We start from the raw sequence: 20532 nt of genomic DNA on the forward strand, positions 1-20532 counted from the left end.
TTTTGAAAAATTAAAAGAAATTATGTCTAATGCTCTCGTATTAGCAACACCAGATTTTTCTAAACCATTTATCATTGAGTGTGATGCTTCTGGATTCGGTATAGGTGCAGTACTAATGCAACAAGGACATCCCATAGCGTTTGAAAGTAGGAAGCTCAATAAAAGAGAGCGCCTCAAATCCACATACAACAAAGAAATGCTAGCTATCATGCACGCACTAGCTAAGTGGAGGCAATATCTTTTGGGAAGTAAGTTTTCTATTCGAACAGACCATAACAGTCTCCAACATCTCCTTCAACAAAAAACGCTTTCCGAAGAACAACAAAAATGGATTGAAAAAATTGCCGCTTTTGACTTGGAAATACTACATAAAAGAGGTAAAGACAATGTAGTAGCCGATGCCTTATCCAGGAAAGATGAAGAACCAACACTACTTGCAATGTCGGTTGTTGTTCCTGAGTGGCTTAACGAAATTCGAAGTGAGTATGCCAAGGATCCAGAAGTAACAACAATAATCAATAACCTTCCCAATAACTCAAAATTTGAGTGGAAGAATGATATCCTATGGTATAAAGGAAGAATATATCTAAGTACAAATTCCAAGTTTAAGTTTAAGATACTCAAAGAATTACATGACTCACCGTCAGCTGGACACGTAGGATTCTTTAAGACTTACTACAATGCACGTCAATCCTTCTTTTGGAAGGGAATGAATCGTGATATTCAGAAGTATGTAGCAGAATGTGATACATGTCAAAGGAATAAAAGCGAAAATATTACGACACCAGGATTACTTCACCCCTTAAACATTCCAAATCAGAAGTGGGAGGAAATCTCGATGGACTTTATTGAAGGATTACCAGTATCTGAAGGCAAGGACAAGATTTTCGTAGTAGTCGACAGACTCACCAAATATGCTCACTTTATGGCAATAAAGAAGTCATACTCAGCAAAAGAAATCGCTGAAATATTTTGCAAAAATATATATAAGTTGCACGGTTTTCCAAAAGTCATTGTAAGTGATAGAGATGCCAAGTTCAAAGGTAATTTCTGGAAGGAATTGTTCAACCATGTAGGAACTTACTTAAATATGAGTTCCGCTTATCACCCGCAAACAGATGGCCAAACAGAGGTTGTCAATAAATGTTTGGAGGCCTACCTACGTTGCTACACTACAGAAAAACAAAATAAATGGGTTCAATGGTTACACCTTGCTGAATGGTGGTATAACTCCACCTATCATACATCAGTGAAAATGACGCCATTTCAAGCCCTATATGGATATGAACCCCCGAAATGGAAAGATCTAGCTATGGTCCAAACAAATCTACCTGCTGTTAAAGATCAACTAGAAGAAACCCAGAAAATCGTCCAAATATTAAAAAAAAATCTAAATAATGCAAGGAATCGTATGAAGCAACAAGCAGACCGTAACAGAACCGAAAGAGAGTTTGAAGTTGGAGAATGGGTATTTGTTAAGCTCCAACCATACAAACAATTATCCTTAAAACAGAAAGGAAAAAACAAATTGGCACCAAAGTTTTATGGACCTTATCAGATCAACAAAAAGATTAGCCAAGTTGCATATGGTTTAAGCCTTCCAGAGACAAGTCGTGTTCACAACGTCTTCCACGTATCTTGCCTTAAAAGGGCCCTAGGTAACAATCAAACAGCGCAAACAACACTTCCATCCCTAGATGATGAGGGAAGAGTCATTTTAGAACCAGACGGTATTTTGTCTACTAGAGAAAGAAAGCTTCGTTATCGTACTATCAAGGAATATCTGATCAAGTGGAAGGACTTGCCCGAAGAAGAAGCTTCTTGGGAGAATGAAGTATTTTGTCAACAACATCCGTCGTTACGTATGCTTTGAGGACAAAGCATTCTTTCGAGAGGACGGCAATGTTATGTAAAAAATAGTTAATTTTAGGTTTATAATTTAATTTAGGTTTAGTTAGGCGAAAGGGCACGATCATAAGATCATGCCCTTTCCCAAAGGGTGTCCATGGCGGTATTTAAGCCAGGAGCCCCATTGTAATCAGACATCATCTGTCATTTTTCATATCTTTTAATAAATATTTATATATCTATTCTGCGTTCTAGCATTTTCTGTACCATTACTGTTTGATATTGCTTTGACAGTTTAACTTCATAGAACGTAGTATTTTGCTGGTCATTATGTTCTAACTTCTCTCTATAGATGTTTACAAACTTCCAAAGTGCAGTAATGTAAATTGCGTGTTCTATTTCTTTACTTCATACAATCTTAAGGGATTCTTGTCACATGCATGATTGCTTCCTTATCCAGTGCAGAGGACTGTTGCTTTAAATTCCTATTCATTATCTTTGGTTGTTGGGATTTTTGGTTAAATTTAGACTTAGTTGTAGTATGGTGGATAAAGTGTGAAAATTTCAAGTCGTAGGTGACGAATATCTGTATGATCTCAATCAAAAAAATAGAGTGTTCAATCTAATTAATGTTGGAATTAAAATTCAAACCATATCATCAATCACACAATAGCTAGAAATTAAATAATGGAAGCATAACAATTAATTTCACACACACACATGTAATTACTCCAAATCAGTTTTTCATTCTTTCAAAAGAGTTACAAACTTACAAGGAAACCTTTACATTCTGTCCAGAAAACAGCACTGCACGGTTACCAAAATCACTCTAAACTTGAGCTTTTATGGGCTACTTGGGAGGTACAACTATTGGAAAAAACAGAGACAGCCAAAATTATGTTGAGGGCTGATTCAAGGAGTTTCTGGAGGGGTTGTACAAGCCATACAAGTGCCCAATTAATTTAAAATTTTTTGCTGTAGCTTTTATTGTTTTCTGTGTGGACTGTTTTTGCAGTAGGGGAGCCCTTGTAAGTTTTGATATTATTTTAATGAGAAGCTGATTCGAAGGGCAGAAATATTCCTGTATGCATGCGTGGAAATTGGTTTCATTTGCTTCCACTATAATTTTATTTTGCTAATTAAAAATTACAGTGAGTGCATTTTATTCAGTAAGCTAAATTCAAAATTTATTTTTAGCAAGGAAATTACTAGGAAGTAATTTTCCAATTTACTAGGGTTAAAAAATTTAACAGGATCTTAGTGATCTAGTGTTAGAGCTAGTCACTTTTGATGATGGTGATCCTCTTGAGGGGTCATCCACACCAACAGATGCACAAATTGGATCAGATATTAAAGAGGAGGAGGAGGTTGGAGGAGACAGCATTGGCAGTGATGATTTTGACGATATCGACATGGAGGAGGACTACTGACAGTCATGAGCTATGAGATTCTTCTATCTATGGTTCTATTATCTACCCTATTTTGTATTTTCCATTGGCATTTTCACCTATAGTAGCACTGACTCAGTATCTATGTAATGCATTTTAATTTTGATGACTTAATAAGAGAACTGCAGTTTATGGTTCTAATTTCTTATGTGTTTGTCATTTGATTATTATTGATGTAGTACTAGTAAGAAGTAACTAATTGTATGATCCAATTTGTATCATGTAAATGTTCTAGTTTCTAACAAAATTTAATCTTTATGTCTGCATTTCATTTTTGCACGTGTAATTTGTAATAAGTTAATAACTAATATATATAAACTGTGTCCTCCATGTCCTATGTCATTATGTCTTGTGACTTCAGAAGTGGGTGATGAGATTCTTGCCATTCAGTGGTTGTGTGTCATGGTGTTTGTGCTACCTGACTGACCCAGTGCTAGAGATTTGCTTATGATGCCTCTTGTGATCCCTTCTCACAGAAAGCATGAAACCAACATGTTATGGACAGTCTTGTGCCTCTCCATACCTTGGGCCATCCATGACTGCTGTAAAAATACCATTGATGGTAAATATAGAAGGCAAGCTTGCAAACTTGAGGCCAATGACCTCCTGCTGTTGCACTATGTTGTTTGTGGTTTGTATAGGAACTCCACAGAAACTCTGCAGAAAGAGCCACCAAAATGCAGATGATAAACATGAACAAGCCCTAATCAAGATTAATAGTCTTCACATGATACTCCATTAGCATTTACCATTGCCAGAACAAAGCTCCTCATATTCACCTCCTAATAAAGACCTTGTGACAATTCTTGGTCGTCATCCTTCCCCTACTTGCACACTGCCTGTTTCCACCCATAGGGTTTAGGCAAGAGAAGTGCCTCCCCAAAAAAAACAATGGTTGAGGAGCCATCCTGACAAATAATTCTGGTTTTGCAAAATTTTAAAATTTCAATTTTTTTGTAACCACCTTTTGGAATTTACTTATTTTCAGTTATTTAGTTATATCTATGTATTTGCTTCTAAAATGATTCATCTATCCGTAATATATGATCCCATAGGATATACCATTTGAGTTGATCATGGAGTTTTCATTCTAGGACTGATGCACATTTATATACAGTGTTTTGTGATTCTATCCTGGTCAAGCCCAAGAAAGGTATCTATCTCAATGTACAGCTCAAGTGGGCCTAACAGTTAAGAGTTTATGTTTCCTCCATGGACATCACAAGTTCCAATCTGGAAGGGGGTAGGGTATGTACACCTTCATAGACTCAAATTGTTGCACAGAGTGGGTGTCTCACACAGTGGGTGTTCTCATGTGGCAATTTGGCGTCTGGTTAGGGTGGGACCTTAAGTTAGACTATCATTATTATTATAAACACTTGGGACTAATTAATGGTTTGCCTGTATTCCAGCTATTCATTGTTTTCTGTACAATTTTGTTCATTAGTCTTTAGTCCGGGTAGTTTTGTGACTTCCATGCCTACTGCATCCCAATGAAAACCTGCATCTTTGAGAATGCATTATTGTGAATCTTACAGATTGCTTCTCTTGTCGAAGTGTCATAATTTTTTTTGTATTGGCATGATTCTCTTAGGAGCATTTGCTTTTTTGTGTCTTGCTGGAAGTTTAGAACTATACCTGATAGCTTGCAAGACATGCATAAGTGTTGATGATTAACAAAGAAATAACCTTTAAAACATAAGTGATGAGCTTTTTGGTCTGAATTTTCATGTACTTTATGTGAAGCACGTGTGATGATAAAATTTTGTTTTTGGGTGTTCATTGGGTAGGTACAAAACCAATGGAATCCAGTGAGGAAGAGATTGTAGAATCAGAAGAGGAGAAAGATATAGAAGGGACAGCTGGGCAGTTAGCTGTAGATGATGAAGATGACGTAGAGGATGATGATGAAGATGGAGAAAATAATGAAGCCTTTACGAGTATTAGGTAGGCTTATTCTTTTCCTTCCTAGATTGTCAAGGTCTCTCTGTTCATACAATGATATGAGATGAACATGCTACATACATGTCTACTTTTTTCAGAATAAAATGCTTCCTTGTAAAGTATGTATATATTGTTTTATGCAAGAAAAGTGGTCTGCTTATAGTAGCTACCATGAGCAAAAAGGTGATAAGCCTAGCCACTAAGTGTAAGGTACAAAACTTTGTCTCACAGGCTACAAAAAAATAATAATGTTCTGCCTTGAATATGACATAAGAAGAGTGACAAAAGCATAATAAAATGGCAGGCTTGCCGCGTGAATTATCACATCAGGCAGCATGTGGCAACAGTCCAGCAATCAGTACACTGTTCATCTTTATCCTTGGGGGCTAGCCCCTAGCCTTCAACTGCAGTTTCTGGATCCATCTGTACCTGCAGACTGTGAGCTGTCTTTTCAGAAGCAGTTGTACTTTTTAGAGCACACACATGAGAAGACGAGAGATTTTTGCCAAAAACTTGTGCTATTTGGATTGCATGTGTAAATAAAAATTGCCCAAAAATGGACAGCTTAGGATGGGTCTCATTTTCAAGTGAAGAATAAGCTAACCCAATGTGGATTGCCCCTTCAAAATTGTTAAGGGACTCCTAAACCTAACCCTACTGATAAATATAGAAAAACAGGGTGCCCAATGAAAGTTTGGCGTTACATCATTAACTCCACCCTAATCACCATTATTTTTATTTTACATCAAGCATTCCCTAAACTTAAAATTTATCATGCTCAATGCTTTTGTGAGGAGGTATGCAAGTTCTTCTTTAGTTTCACAGTACAAGCCTTTAACTTCTTTGTTTTTGCATACTCTCTGATGAAGTGATTGTATATCTCAATGTTCTCGGTCTTTTCATGAAACACTATAAATTTTTTGAGCTGAACCATCCTATAGTTATCACAATAAATTGTGAGTTTAGTATGTTGAATATTCACATCTACTAGAAATTAGAATCCAGCTAAGCTACATTTCTTCACATTTTGCTTTGATTGCTGCTTTTATTCTTCCTTAGTAGATAAGATAGATAAGATAACTTATATTAATGTCCAATAAATGACAAAATATAGGTCAATGGGACTGAAGAAAGAAACAAAATAAAAAATAATACATGCAGGAGTGCCTAGGGTTACTCAGAAAGCATAATTTAAAATTTTAAACTACACTAGCTAATACACAAGGAAATTATGAAAGAACTAGATCCAGTCATGTCAGAAGGAAGAAAGAGCCAGATTGATTAGGGGCTAGATGCAACAATGGGGCCCTAACTCAATATCTGCATTGTAGATGGAAATACATGTAGGGGCAGAGCCCCTATCATCCTTAGTGGATGAGGAGGGGTGGATGTTAGTTTGACAATGTCATATGAAGAATCTGGAGATAGACCAATGTGGGTTAGCTGTGAGATCTCAGGCGGACCCCTTTTATCCACAAAAATCCTCTAATGATGAAGGTTGTTTAAAAGGAGCTAGTGATGGAACTTGTTACTGTCATGTTGCATGAGAGGTAAAGTTCGTTTTGTGCAAGTTGGTGTGGTGATCCTTGTTAATTTTTGTAGCTTTGGAGGTAGTACTCCCACAAATCATGGGTACTTGATTTGTGAGGAGGTGGCCCACAAAACCAAGGGTTGTGGGCAAAGTACTAAAGTCATGGATTCTAACCCTAAGTCAGTGGGAAAATAACTCAACATAATATTATAGGGGTAAGTGGGCAAAACCCTGAAAGGATCTAGAGTTTTCCTAAGAAACCCTAAAGGTGAAATATAAATAGAGGCCAATGGAGAGGTCTAAAGACACATTGTGCAAGAGATCATTCATGCGGGCTATTCATGAGTGAGAGGGAGCATAATGTTTGAGATAGCTGCAACAAGAGAGCGAGTTGGAGGTCTGGCCATATTTGGTAGGCAAGGGGTGTTGCCCTAGAAAGAAGCTGAATCTGTGAGTGTGAAGTGGAGCTGGTTCTTGTGCAAATCAGAATATTGTTCCAGGGTGTAGGAAGCCCAGATCTGGTTGCAGGAAAATGCTGATCAGGGTTGAGTCTAGGCTGGATCCTAGCCACAGGAGAGGAGGTCTAAATAAGCTCGGAATAATCTACATCTGAGCATAGAAAGGGTCTCGATTAGAGCACGGATTGGGAGCGGGTTTCGGGGGAGGGGGGGGCGCAACTCTGCAGTGGACTAAAGGAGAAGTTCCTTGTGTGATTAGGAGGCAAAGGACTGCTAGGATATAGATAAGAAGGAGCTGATCTACCGAGGAGAACATGACTGAAAGGGATGGAGCAAAGGAGTGTCAACTAGCAGGTAAGTTGAGGGTTTTGTCATTGTTTTTAGTGGACAGATTGAGGATCTAAAGGAGCAGATCTCAAGCCCTAGGTTTCAGTCAAAGGATAGATTGTATTGTATTTTATTGTTCATTTCTATCAGGGTTTTTTGAAGGGCCATGATCCCTGGTATGGGAGCCCTAAGATTGTTTTATTGAAGGACTCATATGACAAGTTTTGGGCCAATATTCTTGTGTACTATTGTTGATTTCACTGTTGATTTGTTTCGCTGTGCAAAGTTGCTTGTTAAGATTTCCTAGCGTGTTTATGTGCTAAATCTAGTCATAGACCAGATCTAAGGCTTATGGAAAATTAACATGGTATCAGTGGTAGGTTTGAAGATAGTTGGATCAGAGTGTGCACAAGAAGCAACTTAAGAAGGAGTTGGTTGACTTGCTGTTGAAGGACAAACTGCATGTCAAAGATGATTGCTGGCTTGAGGTATGACGATCGGTTCGATGGCTTGTCCAACGATTGTCCATGGAAATAAAGGATCAAGCTAGTGCTGATTGTAAATGAGATCTGGGAATTTGCTGAAAAGAGCATTGCCAAACCAATAGATCCGACTAATTTGGTAAAACATGAGAAGTTGGATGCGAAGGTGTTAATTTTAGGTATGTTCTATGCTTAGAGCAATTTATTTCAATTTTCACAGTTAGCTCAATATCTTTTCCAGATTAGCAATCGCATCAGCATTAAAGTCAATTGCAGATAGAACATGAACATAAATCACAGAAGGCAAGCCAAGACAAGAGGACACAAGATGTGGCGCTAGCCAGGGACAAACCCCAATGTGGGGAAACCCTTGATCAATTCTTCTTATATGTTCTCCAATAGTTTAGCAGAGGGAGAGAGAGAGATAGTACATTTACAACAAAGTCAACAGTTAGACTTTCTAGATTAGAGAACAGATCATCTCTACATGAGATCAGTTGAAGACATGCTGCTTCAACTGATTCTCCAAGGTGACTCCTTCACCTATCATTGTGCTGCATCTCGTCATCATGCTGCACCTCACTGTGCTGGACCATGCTGCACCCATCATCGTAATGCTGGACTTCATGACCATGCTGTACACATCATACTGCTGCACCTTACGTTGCACTGTTGTCTCATGTGTCATTGTTGAACCATGTTGTTATACAACATGTCTCGTGTGCTTGCAGCACCATGCTTGCCATTGCTATCCATGTTGTCCATGCTTGCTGTCCCATTGTCATTGTTGTCCCATCATTGTTTTGTCTAATTATGCTGCTGTCCCATTGAACATTGCTACACAATATCATTGTTGTCCCATCATTTGCTGTCCCAACATCTTAGCAGCACCATGTAGCCCAACTGTCCTATTTACTTTGCTGCACTAGTTAGCAGCACCATGTAGCCTAGCTGTCCTATTTACTAGCACTGCTGTACTAGTCGCCTTGAATAACCCTCAATTTTGCTGCATGCTACTGCTGATTTCTGCCTAGGGTTCTATGCATGTACCAGTTTGGTTAGGGCACACCAACAAGCCTAACGTATAGGGAGAATACCCCTGTTTTGCCTCGCTGTCCTTAGAGATGACTGCGGCCTGGTTAGGAGGTCCTTTCTAGGCCTCTCGGCCACCTAAACTTCATCTCCCAATTGTTGCTGTAGCAGTCCCTCACTGCAGCCCTATAAACAGAGATATATGCTCCAAAATCATGCACAAAACAATCATGAAACTCACCTATAGTCTGTGGCCTGATTTGCAAGGTAAGACTGCTCCAACATGTTACTAAACTGCCCTCAAATCAGTCCTATGACTGCGGCTCTTCCAGTAAGGGAACTCTGCCCTCCTTCACCCTGAAACATGCCTTAAACCAACTAAGTTTAGCCCTTGAACTTACCTCAGAGATACGCTGTCCATACAGCCCTTCCACACTATCTAGGGCAACCTTCTAATGCTGCGGCTAGGGCATGCTATTATCTTCCTTGACTGCATCTATGTATGGATCAGCGTATAGGGCTATTTCTTGACTAGCGTATAGGTTAGGGCTCCTTCTTTGATAGCGTTAGGGCTGCCTTCTTTGATAACGTTAGGGCTGCCTTCTTTTCCTCCAACATCTAGGGCTTCCACTCCTAGATTTCTCTTCCACTAAAACCCAAGACAAGTGGAGAGAAATCAAGATAGAAGTGTGTGTGAAATGACTCTCAAGTCATCTCCTTTTATACTAAAACGTTGAGCACATGTGGAGTTTATTTGGTTGCTGGCCGACCTTGACGAATTGTCTTATAACACAAATAAATTCATAACTCCATGAATACTTATTGGAATAAGATGATCTTTAGATCAATCCTACACCTCTTGATGAGAGGGATCCAAGAAAAATATCAGCTGCTATAAATAAGATGACCCACATGGAGTTTGGCCCTAATTGCCAATTTTAACAGAAGGCCAAGTTGATCATCCTTGATGGAGTCAAGGATTACTTGATGCCTCATCTTTCAGGGAAGGAAACTGCATATGAGATGTGGAGGATCTTCAAGATCCGTTCCAGAACAAGAATGAGAACCAAAAGATGGTATTGAGAGGGAAGCTCAAGGATAGCTGGGTGATAGAGGGAGAAGATGTGACTTTGTATCTTACAAGGGTTTAGCAAGTTCGTGATGAGTTAAGTGCCATTGATGATGATGTGCCGAAACTTCAGTTAGTGAGGATTGCCTTGAAGGGCTTCTTAGATTAATGGATGTGAAAATTCCTTGAAATGCAACAACTTAAATTTATCCTTCTAATTGATTAATTATGCAGTTTATTTTGTTATGACAAAATAATGAATAAATCACAATGCAGTTTCTTCACCATAAAATTACTGCGGAAAAAAAAAGAACTGAGAAAATTAGAGAATACAATAAAATTTGACACCATTAATTTTGGACAAATGTCCCCAGAAAAACCCAATGTGGGAAAACTGGTGCAACAGATGAGGGTTTTATTATTATTTTGCAATAGAGAAAGTTCTAAGTACAAATCTGGATGCAACTTGGCAATCCTCAACAAATAATCTGGTCAAAATTATTGTTAATTTTAGGTATGTTCTACGCTTAGAGCAATTTATTTCAATTTTCATAGTTAGCTCTATCTTTTCTAGATTAGCAATCACATCAGCATTAAAGTAAACTGCAAATAGAACATAAACATAAATCGTAGAAGACAAGCTAAGACAAGAGGACACAAGATGTGGCGCTGGCCAGGGACAAACCCCAATGTGGGGAAACCCTTGATCAATTCTTCTTATATGTTCTTCAATAGTTTAGCACAGAGAGAGAGAGAGATAGTACATTTACAACAGAAGTCAACACTTAAGACTTTCTAGATAAGAGAATAGATCATCTCATGAGATCAATTGAAGACATGCTGATTCAACTGATTCTCCAAGGTGACTCTTTCACCTATCATTGTGCTGCATCTTGTCATCATGCTGCACCTCACTGTGCTGCACCACGCTGCACCCATCATCACATTGCTGGACCTCATGACAATGTTGTACACATCATATTGCTGCACCAGTTGCTTCCTCCATCAAGCTTCATCGTTGTCCCAAGTACCATTGCTGCACTTTGCTGAACCATGTACTAGTTGTCCCATTTATACATGCTGTACCTTGCTGCTCCATGTACTAGATGTCCCATCTAGAAATGCTGTACCTTGCTGCTCCATGCACTAGCTGTCCCATCTAGACACGCTGTACCTTGCTGCTCCATGCACTAGCTTTCCCATCTAGACACGCTATACCTCGCTGCTCCATGCACTAGCTGTCCCATCTAGACACGCTTTACCTTGCTGCTCCATGCACTAGCTGTCCCATCTAGACACGCTGTACCTTGCTACTCCATGCACTAGCTGTCCCATCTAGACACGCTGTACCTTGCTACTCCATGTACTATTTCATGTACTTGTTGTCCATGTATTGCATCATGTATAGCTATACTGCTGCCCTACTGTAACACCTACAACACACATAGATTTCCATGCTATCACCTACAACACGCACAGATTTCTATGCTGTCACCTACAACACATACAGGGTCCTTCTTACATGGCTAGGTCTCCTTTTCTAGTTGCGTATAGGTCTCCTCAATTGTAATGAATCTGGCCTCTCTTTACTGCAGACTTAGGCCTCCTCTAACTGTGGATTTAGGCCTCCTTTAAGTGCGGATTTAGGCCTTCTTTAACTGTGGCCAGACCTCTACCTTAATTGCTGCTAGAGCTCTCCTCCATCTGCGGCTGAGTCTCCTCTCCACCTGCAGCTAGGGCTTTTATCATGATTGTGGCTAGGGCTTGTTTGTGGCTCCATTTAGATCTGCGGCTAGGGCTAGGTATCTTCTTTAGGACAACAGCGTAGGTCTCTTCTAGACCAACGTTGAGGGCAATTTAGAACTTCTCCTTGCTGCGCTATAGTAGTCTCGTCCATGACTGCGTTAAGGCTGATTAGGGCATCATAGAGCCTAGGGCACTCCCTCTAGATAGCATAGAACCTTTCTCCATTAGGGTAGCGTTATCCCTTAAGATCTCTCCTCCTACTAAAACCCAAAGACAAGTAGAGAGGAAGAGATCCCAAGTGAGTGTGTCCAAATGACTTTCAAGGCACCTCTATTTATACTAAAACGTTGAGCACATGTGGGGTTTATTTGGTTGCTGGCCGACCTTGACGAATTGTCCGATAACACAAATAAATTCATATCTCCATGAATACTTATCGGAGTCAGATGATCTTTAGATCAATCCTACACCTCTCGATGAGAGGGATCCAAGAAAAATATCAGCTGCCATTAATAAGATGACTCACATGGAGTTTTTCCCTAGTTGCCAATTTTAACAATTATTAAGGGAATTTTCTCCTCCTCCACAAGCAATTGGGCAGCAAATTGGCCACTTGAACTTGGCTATCCAAGACCCCTGCGCAGATGCTGCGCAACCTGTAATTCGCCTTGCCTGAATTTGCCTATGATCAAGACGTCTTGTTTATTGTTGCTGCTGAAAGTGATTCTCCAACCCTATGGAAAATGATCTTGGCCTCTGGCACCTGAATCAACCTCCTCAACCAAATCGAACTACCCTCTGAAGCTGCATGAGTAGTCCCTACCGAAACTGCAATGGAATAACTTGGCCTCTTGCTGCCGCCTCTTCGGAACTGGAAATATCCACCAAAATCACTGTCTCTACTCCCTCTCTGTCTTTACGTCTCTTCTGGCTTGAACTCTTCTTCTGTGCTTGATCTCTGTAGTTGTATAGCTCAATCTACCAAGGAACTCGACCTCACAAGTGTATCTTCCCCATCTACCCATCGAGTTTCTCTTAGAATCTCTTGTTGGTGAACCAACGACCCTGATTAGATCTCCATCAATGGCTAAGATCATCTAAAACATCATCTAAAACTGAATTTGTGTGAGTTTTTAGAGCATTCTCACTTTTTTGAATTAATTCCCTTTAATTAATCGATTTCCCTAAGTTAGACATAGGCATTTTTTAATTATTGATCAATTAATTTAATTGAGTTGTCTCTGGGTGATTTCTCTCGAATTCTTTTTCTAGGTTCTGGAGATCTTGTGTTCCTTAGCCTCTTTGACCGAAGTCGAGACTAGAACACCTGTCCGATGCTACAAAAACTAACAGTGGAAGCCATTTATCAAAGGTATAGTCTCTCAAGGGAAGCTACCTAAATAGGTTATGAGATGATTTTATCTAGGAGGAACTTTGGGACAAGGACCTTCACAAGAAAAGAATACCAATGACAAGAATGTTGCTTTCACTGGTAAGCTGGGGAAGGGCAAAATTGAAAAATTGATGGCATGAAGAAAGATCTAAGTAAGGTGAAGTGTTTCACTTGTGGTGAGCTTGGTCACTATGCAAGTGCGTGCCTGTGCAGGATGAATGGAGGAAATGAGAACAAGGAAGTGAGCATGGCTGTGATTGAATAGGATTTCTAGAGAAGGTTCGATGACGAGTTTGCTCTGATCTCTCATCTTGCAAAAAGCACCATTAGTGAGGGTTTTTGGTTCATTAGAGCATTGAGGCATATGACTGGTTCAAGAGAAGTATTTGAGAGCTTGATAGAATGGGAGTTTGACCTACACATGAAGATCAACGTTAGGAGTCAAAAGTCAGTGAAAGGAGTAGGTATTGTGCCATTCATGATGGAGTCAGGAGGGATGCTGCGAGTTCAGAGTGGACTATGGGTACTAGAGCTCAAGTGTAGCATGTTGTCTGTCTCAACTATTGAGGCTAAGGGGTTTGGGATCGTGTTCTGAGATGGAAAAGTGACTAATCCAGTACAAGAGCGATACTTGGAGTCAGAGAGAGTGGGTTGTACTATAACCACTCCTCTCATATCTACCCACTTTCACCGGCCTTCCAGGGTAAACATGCGTTGAGGGCTACTATGACATGACTTGACCTCCTAGATCACATTAAGGAAATGGAGTCGACGGAATGAAACCTTATTGACCTTCCTCATGAGCTACAGGACCCACAGGAGTTAAACAACCACTCTAGGTGCCCAAACCCTGAGCTAAATTTCCTTTTTAGTGATCTGGACTCCCAGTCGCTTGCATAACAAGGCAAGCTAGCAGTTGCAACCCTCCATTCGCATGGATAACCTTGCCTCCCAACGACTGTAGTCTAGATTTCCTAGTTATGAGCATGTGACACTGAAATTTGAGCCACGTTTTAGGGTTGGTATCCAGACCTTTGCCTAGAACTTGATAGAACTTTCTAGAATGATGAATGACATAAGGACAAAACCATTAATGCAATAACATCTATTAGGTCATGCATTCAATAACCAATCATTTACCAATCAAAACATGATAAGAGCCATAACTAGAATCTGTCATAAAACCATGCTTATAACCAACATATAACCAAAATAATAAAAATGATAGAACAACCATCAAAGCCACATCATAACAAGTACATTTACTCATAAAATACAAGAGGAAAGAGCTCTTATTAACATATGCGAAAACTAGTCAAGTTAGGGATTTCCATGTACCACCCAACCATAGATTGGGCTGAACCATTTTTTTTTGTTTGTTTAATTATTATTATCAACCAATCACCTCCGTGCTATATTCCAGGCATGAATGTGGGACTAAGAACAAAACAACTAGGTTTCCTTAGGCTTTACCGCAATCCCGCCAAAACTGGTCAAGGGACTCCTAGGCCTGAAACAAGCACCTACACAACCAGGCTTTACCGCAATCCCGCCATTACCAGTCAAGGGATTCTTAGGCCCAAACAAAAACACACACTACCAATGTTTACCACAATCCTGCCAAAACTAGTCAAGGGATAACTAGGCCCTAAACAAGCTTGGATGCCTCCGAATTTCTTCACCAATACCTTGAGGAATTTGCCCATTTCCATCCTTAGGCTTACTGCAATTTTGCCAAATTGGTCAAGGGATTCCTAGGCCCTTGGGAATTTTCCTCAGACCACCTCACCCGATTCCAAAACCATCTGGAAATCCAAAGCTCAACCAAATGAAAGAACCCCATCACATCATGGATATTTGGAAATGGCATAGCAAGGCTGATACCACTATCACACCTGGAAAAACCCATGCCAATGACAACAAGAGAACCAAATACACACATGCATGTACCATGCATGCCAAAACTCTCAAGGAAATCATACACGCAACTCGATACCTGCAAAGTAATCCCATTGTAGCCGCTTGATCCAACTCTTCCTTGCTTCATCCTTGCTTTCCTTTGCCTTTTTGTCCTTCCTTTGCCTTCCTTTATCTAATGCTAGAGTGCTCCAAGAATGCTGTAAGTGTGCAAGAGTATGAGAGAATAGAGAGGGATCCAAAACTGAACTAAAAGAAGTCTCAACTGATCCTAGAAAGCCTTTTTATTATTGAGGCCTCTAGTTTCTTCAATTTCTGCAAATTTTCTTTCAATTTCCTCTTCACATGTAACCTGTGACCTTTCGCCTTCCTTTTCTCCCATTTTCCTTTATTTTATAAATAAAATACCAATTAATGCCTCTTTGCCTTTTCAATGCCTTTGCCAATTCCCTTTAGCCATAATAAACCACATGAACACCCACTAGGATGTTTTTGCCCAACATTCAACTTGGAATACGTGTCACCTTGGTCTTATTTTGCCTTTATTAACTTTATTACATGAAATTTTAACCCGGCGCTGTTATAGACCCCTCCCCCTTAGGGGAACACTGTCCTCGGTGTTCTATGACACTTATGACTAGCAAGACCGCTGAAAACCAAAACATACTGCCCGTGAAGCTTTATAACTCAGCTTGATGCAATATTTACAATGAATTTGCTGAGAAGCAAAACCAACATGACAAACATAACAACATGACAACCATACCGCTTATTGGAGCTCTATAACACAACTCATTGCAGTATTTATAACAACAACCACACATAAATATATACATTCACCAAAACTCCTTGCCTCAACCGACAAACAATAAAGGATACATAGCCCGCATTTGATCATCCATCTCCCATGTAGCTTCATCGTGCCCAAAGTGCTTCCACTGCACTTTAACTTGCTCGATTGCTCGGTTCCGGGGCATGAGTTGTTTCCGCTACAAAATGAACTAAGGTTCCGATTGAAATTCTCCTTCTAGCTCCACCTGTAATACAGACCAATCAATCACATGGGCAACATTTTTCACATATCTTTTAAGCAATTAAATATGGAAAACATCATGGACTTTCACTGCCAGAGACAGTGCAAGCCTGTAGGCCACTGGTCCAATCCTCTCAAGGATCTCAAAAGGCCTGCAATATCGAGGTGCCAACTTCATACATGACCCAATCCTCAAGGAACTCTTCTTGGTCTTGATGCGCAAGTACACATGCTCCCCAACCTGAACCTTCTTAAATACCCTGTGCTGATTTACATAACTCTAGCTGATGGGAGAATTACAACTCTTCACATAAAATGCCTTAAACACACTCATCCTTAGTGACTCCTGATACCCAGTGTTGTAAGCAAACTCAACCAGTGGTAGATACTTTTCCACTTCCTCTGCTGGTGCATAACATACATTCTCAACATGTCCACCAAAATCCTGTTGACCCTCTCTGTCTGTCCATTTGTCTGCAGATGATAAGCTGTACTGAAGGGAAACTTTGTACCGAAACCTGCAAATAACTCCTTTGGAAACCTGGAAGTGAACTTAACATCTCTGTCTAACACAATCTTCGTAGGAACACCGTGCAATCTCACTATCTTTTTGATGAAGACCTGTGCTACCTCACTGGCTGAATAACTAGACTTAACCACTATGAACTGAGCTACCTTAGCCAACCAACCACAACCATGATGGAGTCATGCTGTCTAGATGTCCTTGGAAAACTTGTAATGAAGTTCATGGAAATGACCTCCCATTTCCACTCTGGAATCAAAATCAACTGTAATTACCCACCTGGATGCTTACATCTTGCTTTTACCTGTTGACAATCCAAACATCTCGCAACAAACTCTGCCATCTCTTTCTTCAAATTCAGCCAATGGTAAAACTTCTTAACCACTGTCAATGTCTTCTAATAACTCGGATGACCTGAATACAACTTAACATGAAATTCCCTCAAGATAAGCTTCTTGAGTTCACTGTTGTCTGACACATAGATCCTATCCCTAAATCTCACCAAACCATCTCCCGTGAGATGATATCCTTATCTTGATCACTTGTACTCTACTGCTGTAACCTGTGCCTAAGTTCCCTCTACTTGTCATCCTGCTATCCGGCCTGTAAGATTCGATTTCGTAAATCTGTCCCATATGAGCTCATAGCTGCTATATGACTTACTTGCACTCTTCTGCTAAGAGCATCTGCGACACTGTTCTCCTTTCCCTTAATGTATTTGATCTCAAAGTCAAACTCACTGAGCGTGGCCAACCATGTAGCTTGCCTGGCATTAAGATTCGGTTGGTCAAACAAATACCTCAGCGTACTGTGATCACTCATCAACACAAACCTCCTGCCAAGAAGATAGTGCCTCCACATCTTCAATGCATGAATGATTGTTGCCAACTCAAGCTCATGAGTCACATAGTTTTTCTTGTGCTTATTCAGTTTCCTAGATTTGTAGTTTTTCTTGTGCTTATTCAGTTTCCTAGATTTGTAGCATACCACTTGTCCTTCCTGCATCAGAACCCCACCAAGTTCTCTCTTGCAAGCATCTGTACACACTACGAACTCTTTATCTGGATCTGTAATCTTGAGAATTGTAGTATTTGTCAACAACTTCTTCAGCTGCTCAAAACTAGCTGCACATTCCTCTATCCATTCAAATTTCTTTCCTTTCCTCCGCAATGATATAATAGGATAGACAATCTGTGAGAAGTTCCTAATGAACCGCCTGTAGTAACCTGCTAACCCCATGAATGATCTGACCTCATCCACATTCCTAGGAGCTACCCATTCCATGATAGTTCTGATCTTTTCCGGATCCACTGCTATGCCTTCCTTGGAAACATGTCCCAAGTAATGTATCTCTATTTGAAAGAAACTACATTTACTAAGCTTGGCATATAACTGATGCTCTCTTAGCAATCTCAATACTGTTGCTAAGTGTTCGACATGCTCTTCCTCATTCTTAGAATATATCAATATATCATCAATGAATACAATCACAAACTTGTCTAGATAAGGACACAACACACTATTCATCAAACACATGAAAGTAGCTGGAGCATTAGTTAGACCAAAAGGAACTACAACAAACTCATAATGCCCATACCTAGTTCGGAAAGTAGTCTTGTAGATGTCCTCTTCTTTGATGCGTACTTGATGATATCCTGATCTCAAATCAATCTTCGAGAACACTGCTGCTCCCTTCAACTGATCAAACAAGTCATCGATCCTCGACAACAGTTACCTGTTCTTGATGGTTACCTTGTTCAGTTGCTTGTAGTCAATACACAACCTGAGAGTACCATTCTCCTTCACAAACAACACTGGTGCACCCCATGGCGATACAATTTGCTTGATGTATCCCTTGTCAAACATTTCCTTCAACTGCAACTTTAATTCCACTAACTTTGGTGTGCTTATCCTGTACAGTGCCTTTGATGCTGGTGCTGCCCTTGGTACCAACTCAATAGAAAAGTCCACTTCCCTGTGAGGCAGCAACTTTGAAATCTCTGCTAGAAATACATTCTGAAACTGTTGTAAAACCAAATACCTCTTCAAGGCTTATGCATCCTCAACATCCTTACCTTTATCATTGGAAATATGCACTGCAAATAATACACACCCTTTCCTACGACTGCACTTTGCCTGCATAGCTGTAACCATTCTAACTGATGTTGCCTTCTTCTTACCTTGTAAGATTCTCTGTTCTCCATTGTCATCCAAGCACTCAATAGTTTTTTCATAACAATCCACCTTAGTCCTGTGAAGATACAACCAATCCATACCCAGAAGCATACTGTATGATCCCAATGGAAGTACATTCAGATGTGCTGATGTAGGCATACCATTCAACTCAAATGCACAAGCTCTTACCCAATGATGAACTCTTTTCTTAGTACCTGTAGCCAACTGCACTAACCAAGACTCTGCATGCACTTCTTTTCTCAAACCACACTTATCCACCAGGTCAGGGTTAACATAACTATAATTAGATCCAGGGTCAATCAAAATATAAACAACTTGATCACAAAGCTTATTGTCCATCTCGATAATAGATGCTTGGTGATTCGCCTGCCTGTTATCCAATGTTGCATAGATTCAAGGAATACTCTGTCCAACATCCCCAACTGTCTACGCCTCCTGAGCATTGTAGATCTGAGGCCTACCACCCTAATACAACGAACAATCCTTCTTGAGATGCTCCTTGCCACATATCCAACATTGCAACTGTCTCCTACCATCACCTTTATTTTGCTGCTCTCTAGGCTGAGACCCATGTCCCTTCTCAACTACATTAAACTTCTTGTAAGGAACAACATTCTCTTTCTCACTTGCATCCTGAGGTCTTGTTCGCTTCGGTGGCCATTTACCTTTAGTCTTGTCATTCCCTTTCCAACCTTGCTTAGACTTAGTCTTGCGCTTCAATTGCTCATAACAATGTTTCAACTTCCCAATTACTTCTTCCAGTGGCTGAGACTCATCATACTCAATCTGATCCTTAAATGCTAATGGTAATCCATTGACAAATCTCTGAACTTTGACTTTCTCATCCTTAAGATATAGTACATACCTCAATAACTCCAAGAACTTAGTCGTGTACTCCTCATTTATCATCGATCCCATCTTTAGCTCATAGAACTCCTTGGCTTTACTATCATAGTACCAATGTGGAAAAAGTCGAAGTAGAGATTAAATCGGCAAGGGTCCAGAAGTTGAAAAAGTCGTTAAAGTTGGGAGTTTTTTGAAAAAGTCGGCAAAATTAAAAATATACAAAAATATTTATTTTAAAAAAAATCTCGACTTTTTCAATAAAATCTTGATTTTTTCAAAAAAAAAATTAAAAAATCGTTAAAGAAACTACCTCATTCACGATTTTTTGGAAAAAGTCTCGATTTAATCCCGACTTTTTCAACTGGGAAAAAATCGGCAAAAAATCGGCTGATTTAATCGGCCAGCCAAAAAAATCGCATTTTGGGGATTTAATCCCGATTTTTTCTGGACTTTTTCCACACTGCATAGTACCTCTCTAACAAGTACTTCTTCCTGAAAAGTCCCTTGAATTCATGCCAACTGAACTCCTCTGTCCTGATGTCTCTAACATGCTTCACATCTTCCTACCAGATGTTTGCTTGATCTTTGAGACTAAAAATAGCTATCCTGGCCTTCATGTTCTCCGTGTAATCATGCAGCTCAAAGAACTTCTTCATTCCAAGCACCCATGCCTTTGCATCTTTCGGTTTCTTCAATTCTCCATCAAATGTAGGTGGCTTGGCTTTCTTGAACTCATCCG

General features: G+C 39.9%; 1 protein-coding gene across 4 annotated transcripts in view; it reads left to right on the forward strand.

The window, feature by feature from the left end:
- The window catches only part of LOC149155848 (protein NUCLEOLAR FACTOR 1-like), a 305921-nt gene that overhangs the window by 19985 nt on the left and 265404 nt on the right, over positions 1-20532 (forward strand). For all 4 annotated transcript variants that reach the window (XM_089446065.1, XM_089446064.1, XM_089446066.1 and 1 more), the window contains one exon: positions 5087-5243. In XM_089446065.1, the coding sequence (XP_089302191.1) occupies positions 5087-5243 (157 nt within the window). The remainder of the gene's footprint in view (positions 1-5086; positions 5244-20532) is intronic.

The sequence above is a fragment of the Pinus tabuliformis genome, chromosome 9 (assembly GCF_031772625.1).
Source record: "Pinus tabuliformis cultivar Carrire ecotype Pingquan chromosome 9, CPIR1, whole genome shotgun sequence".
Classification (NCBI taxonomy): Eukaryota; Viridiplantae; Streptophyta; class Pinopsida; order Pinales; family Pinaceae; genus Pinus; species Pinus tabuliformis.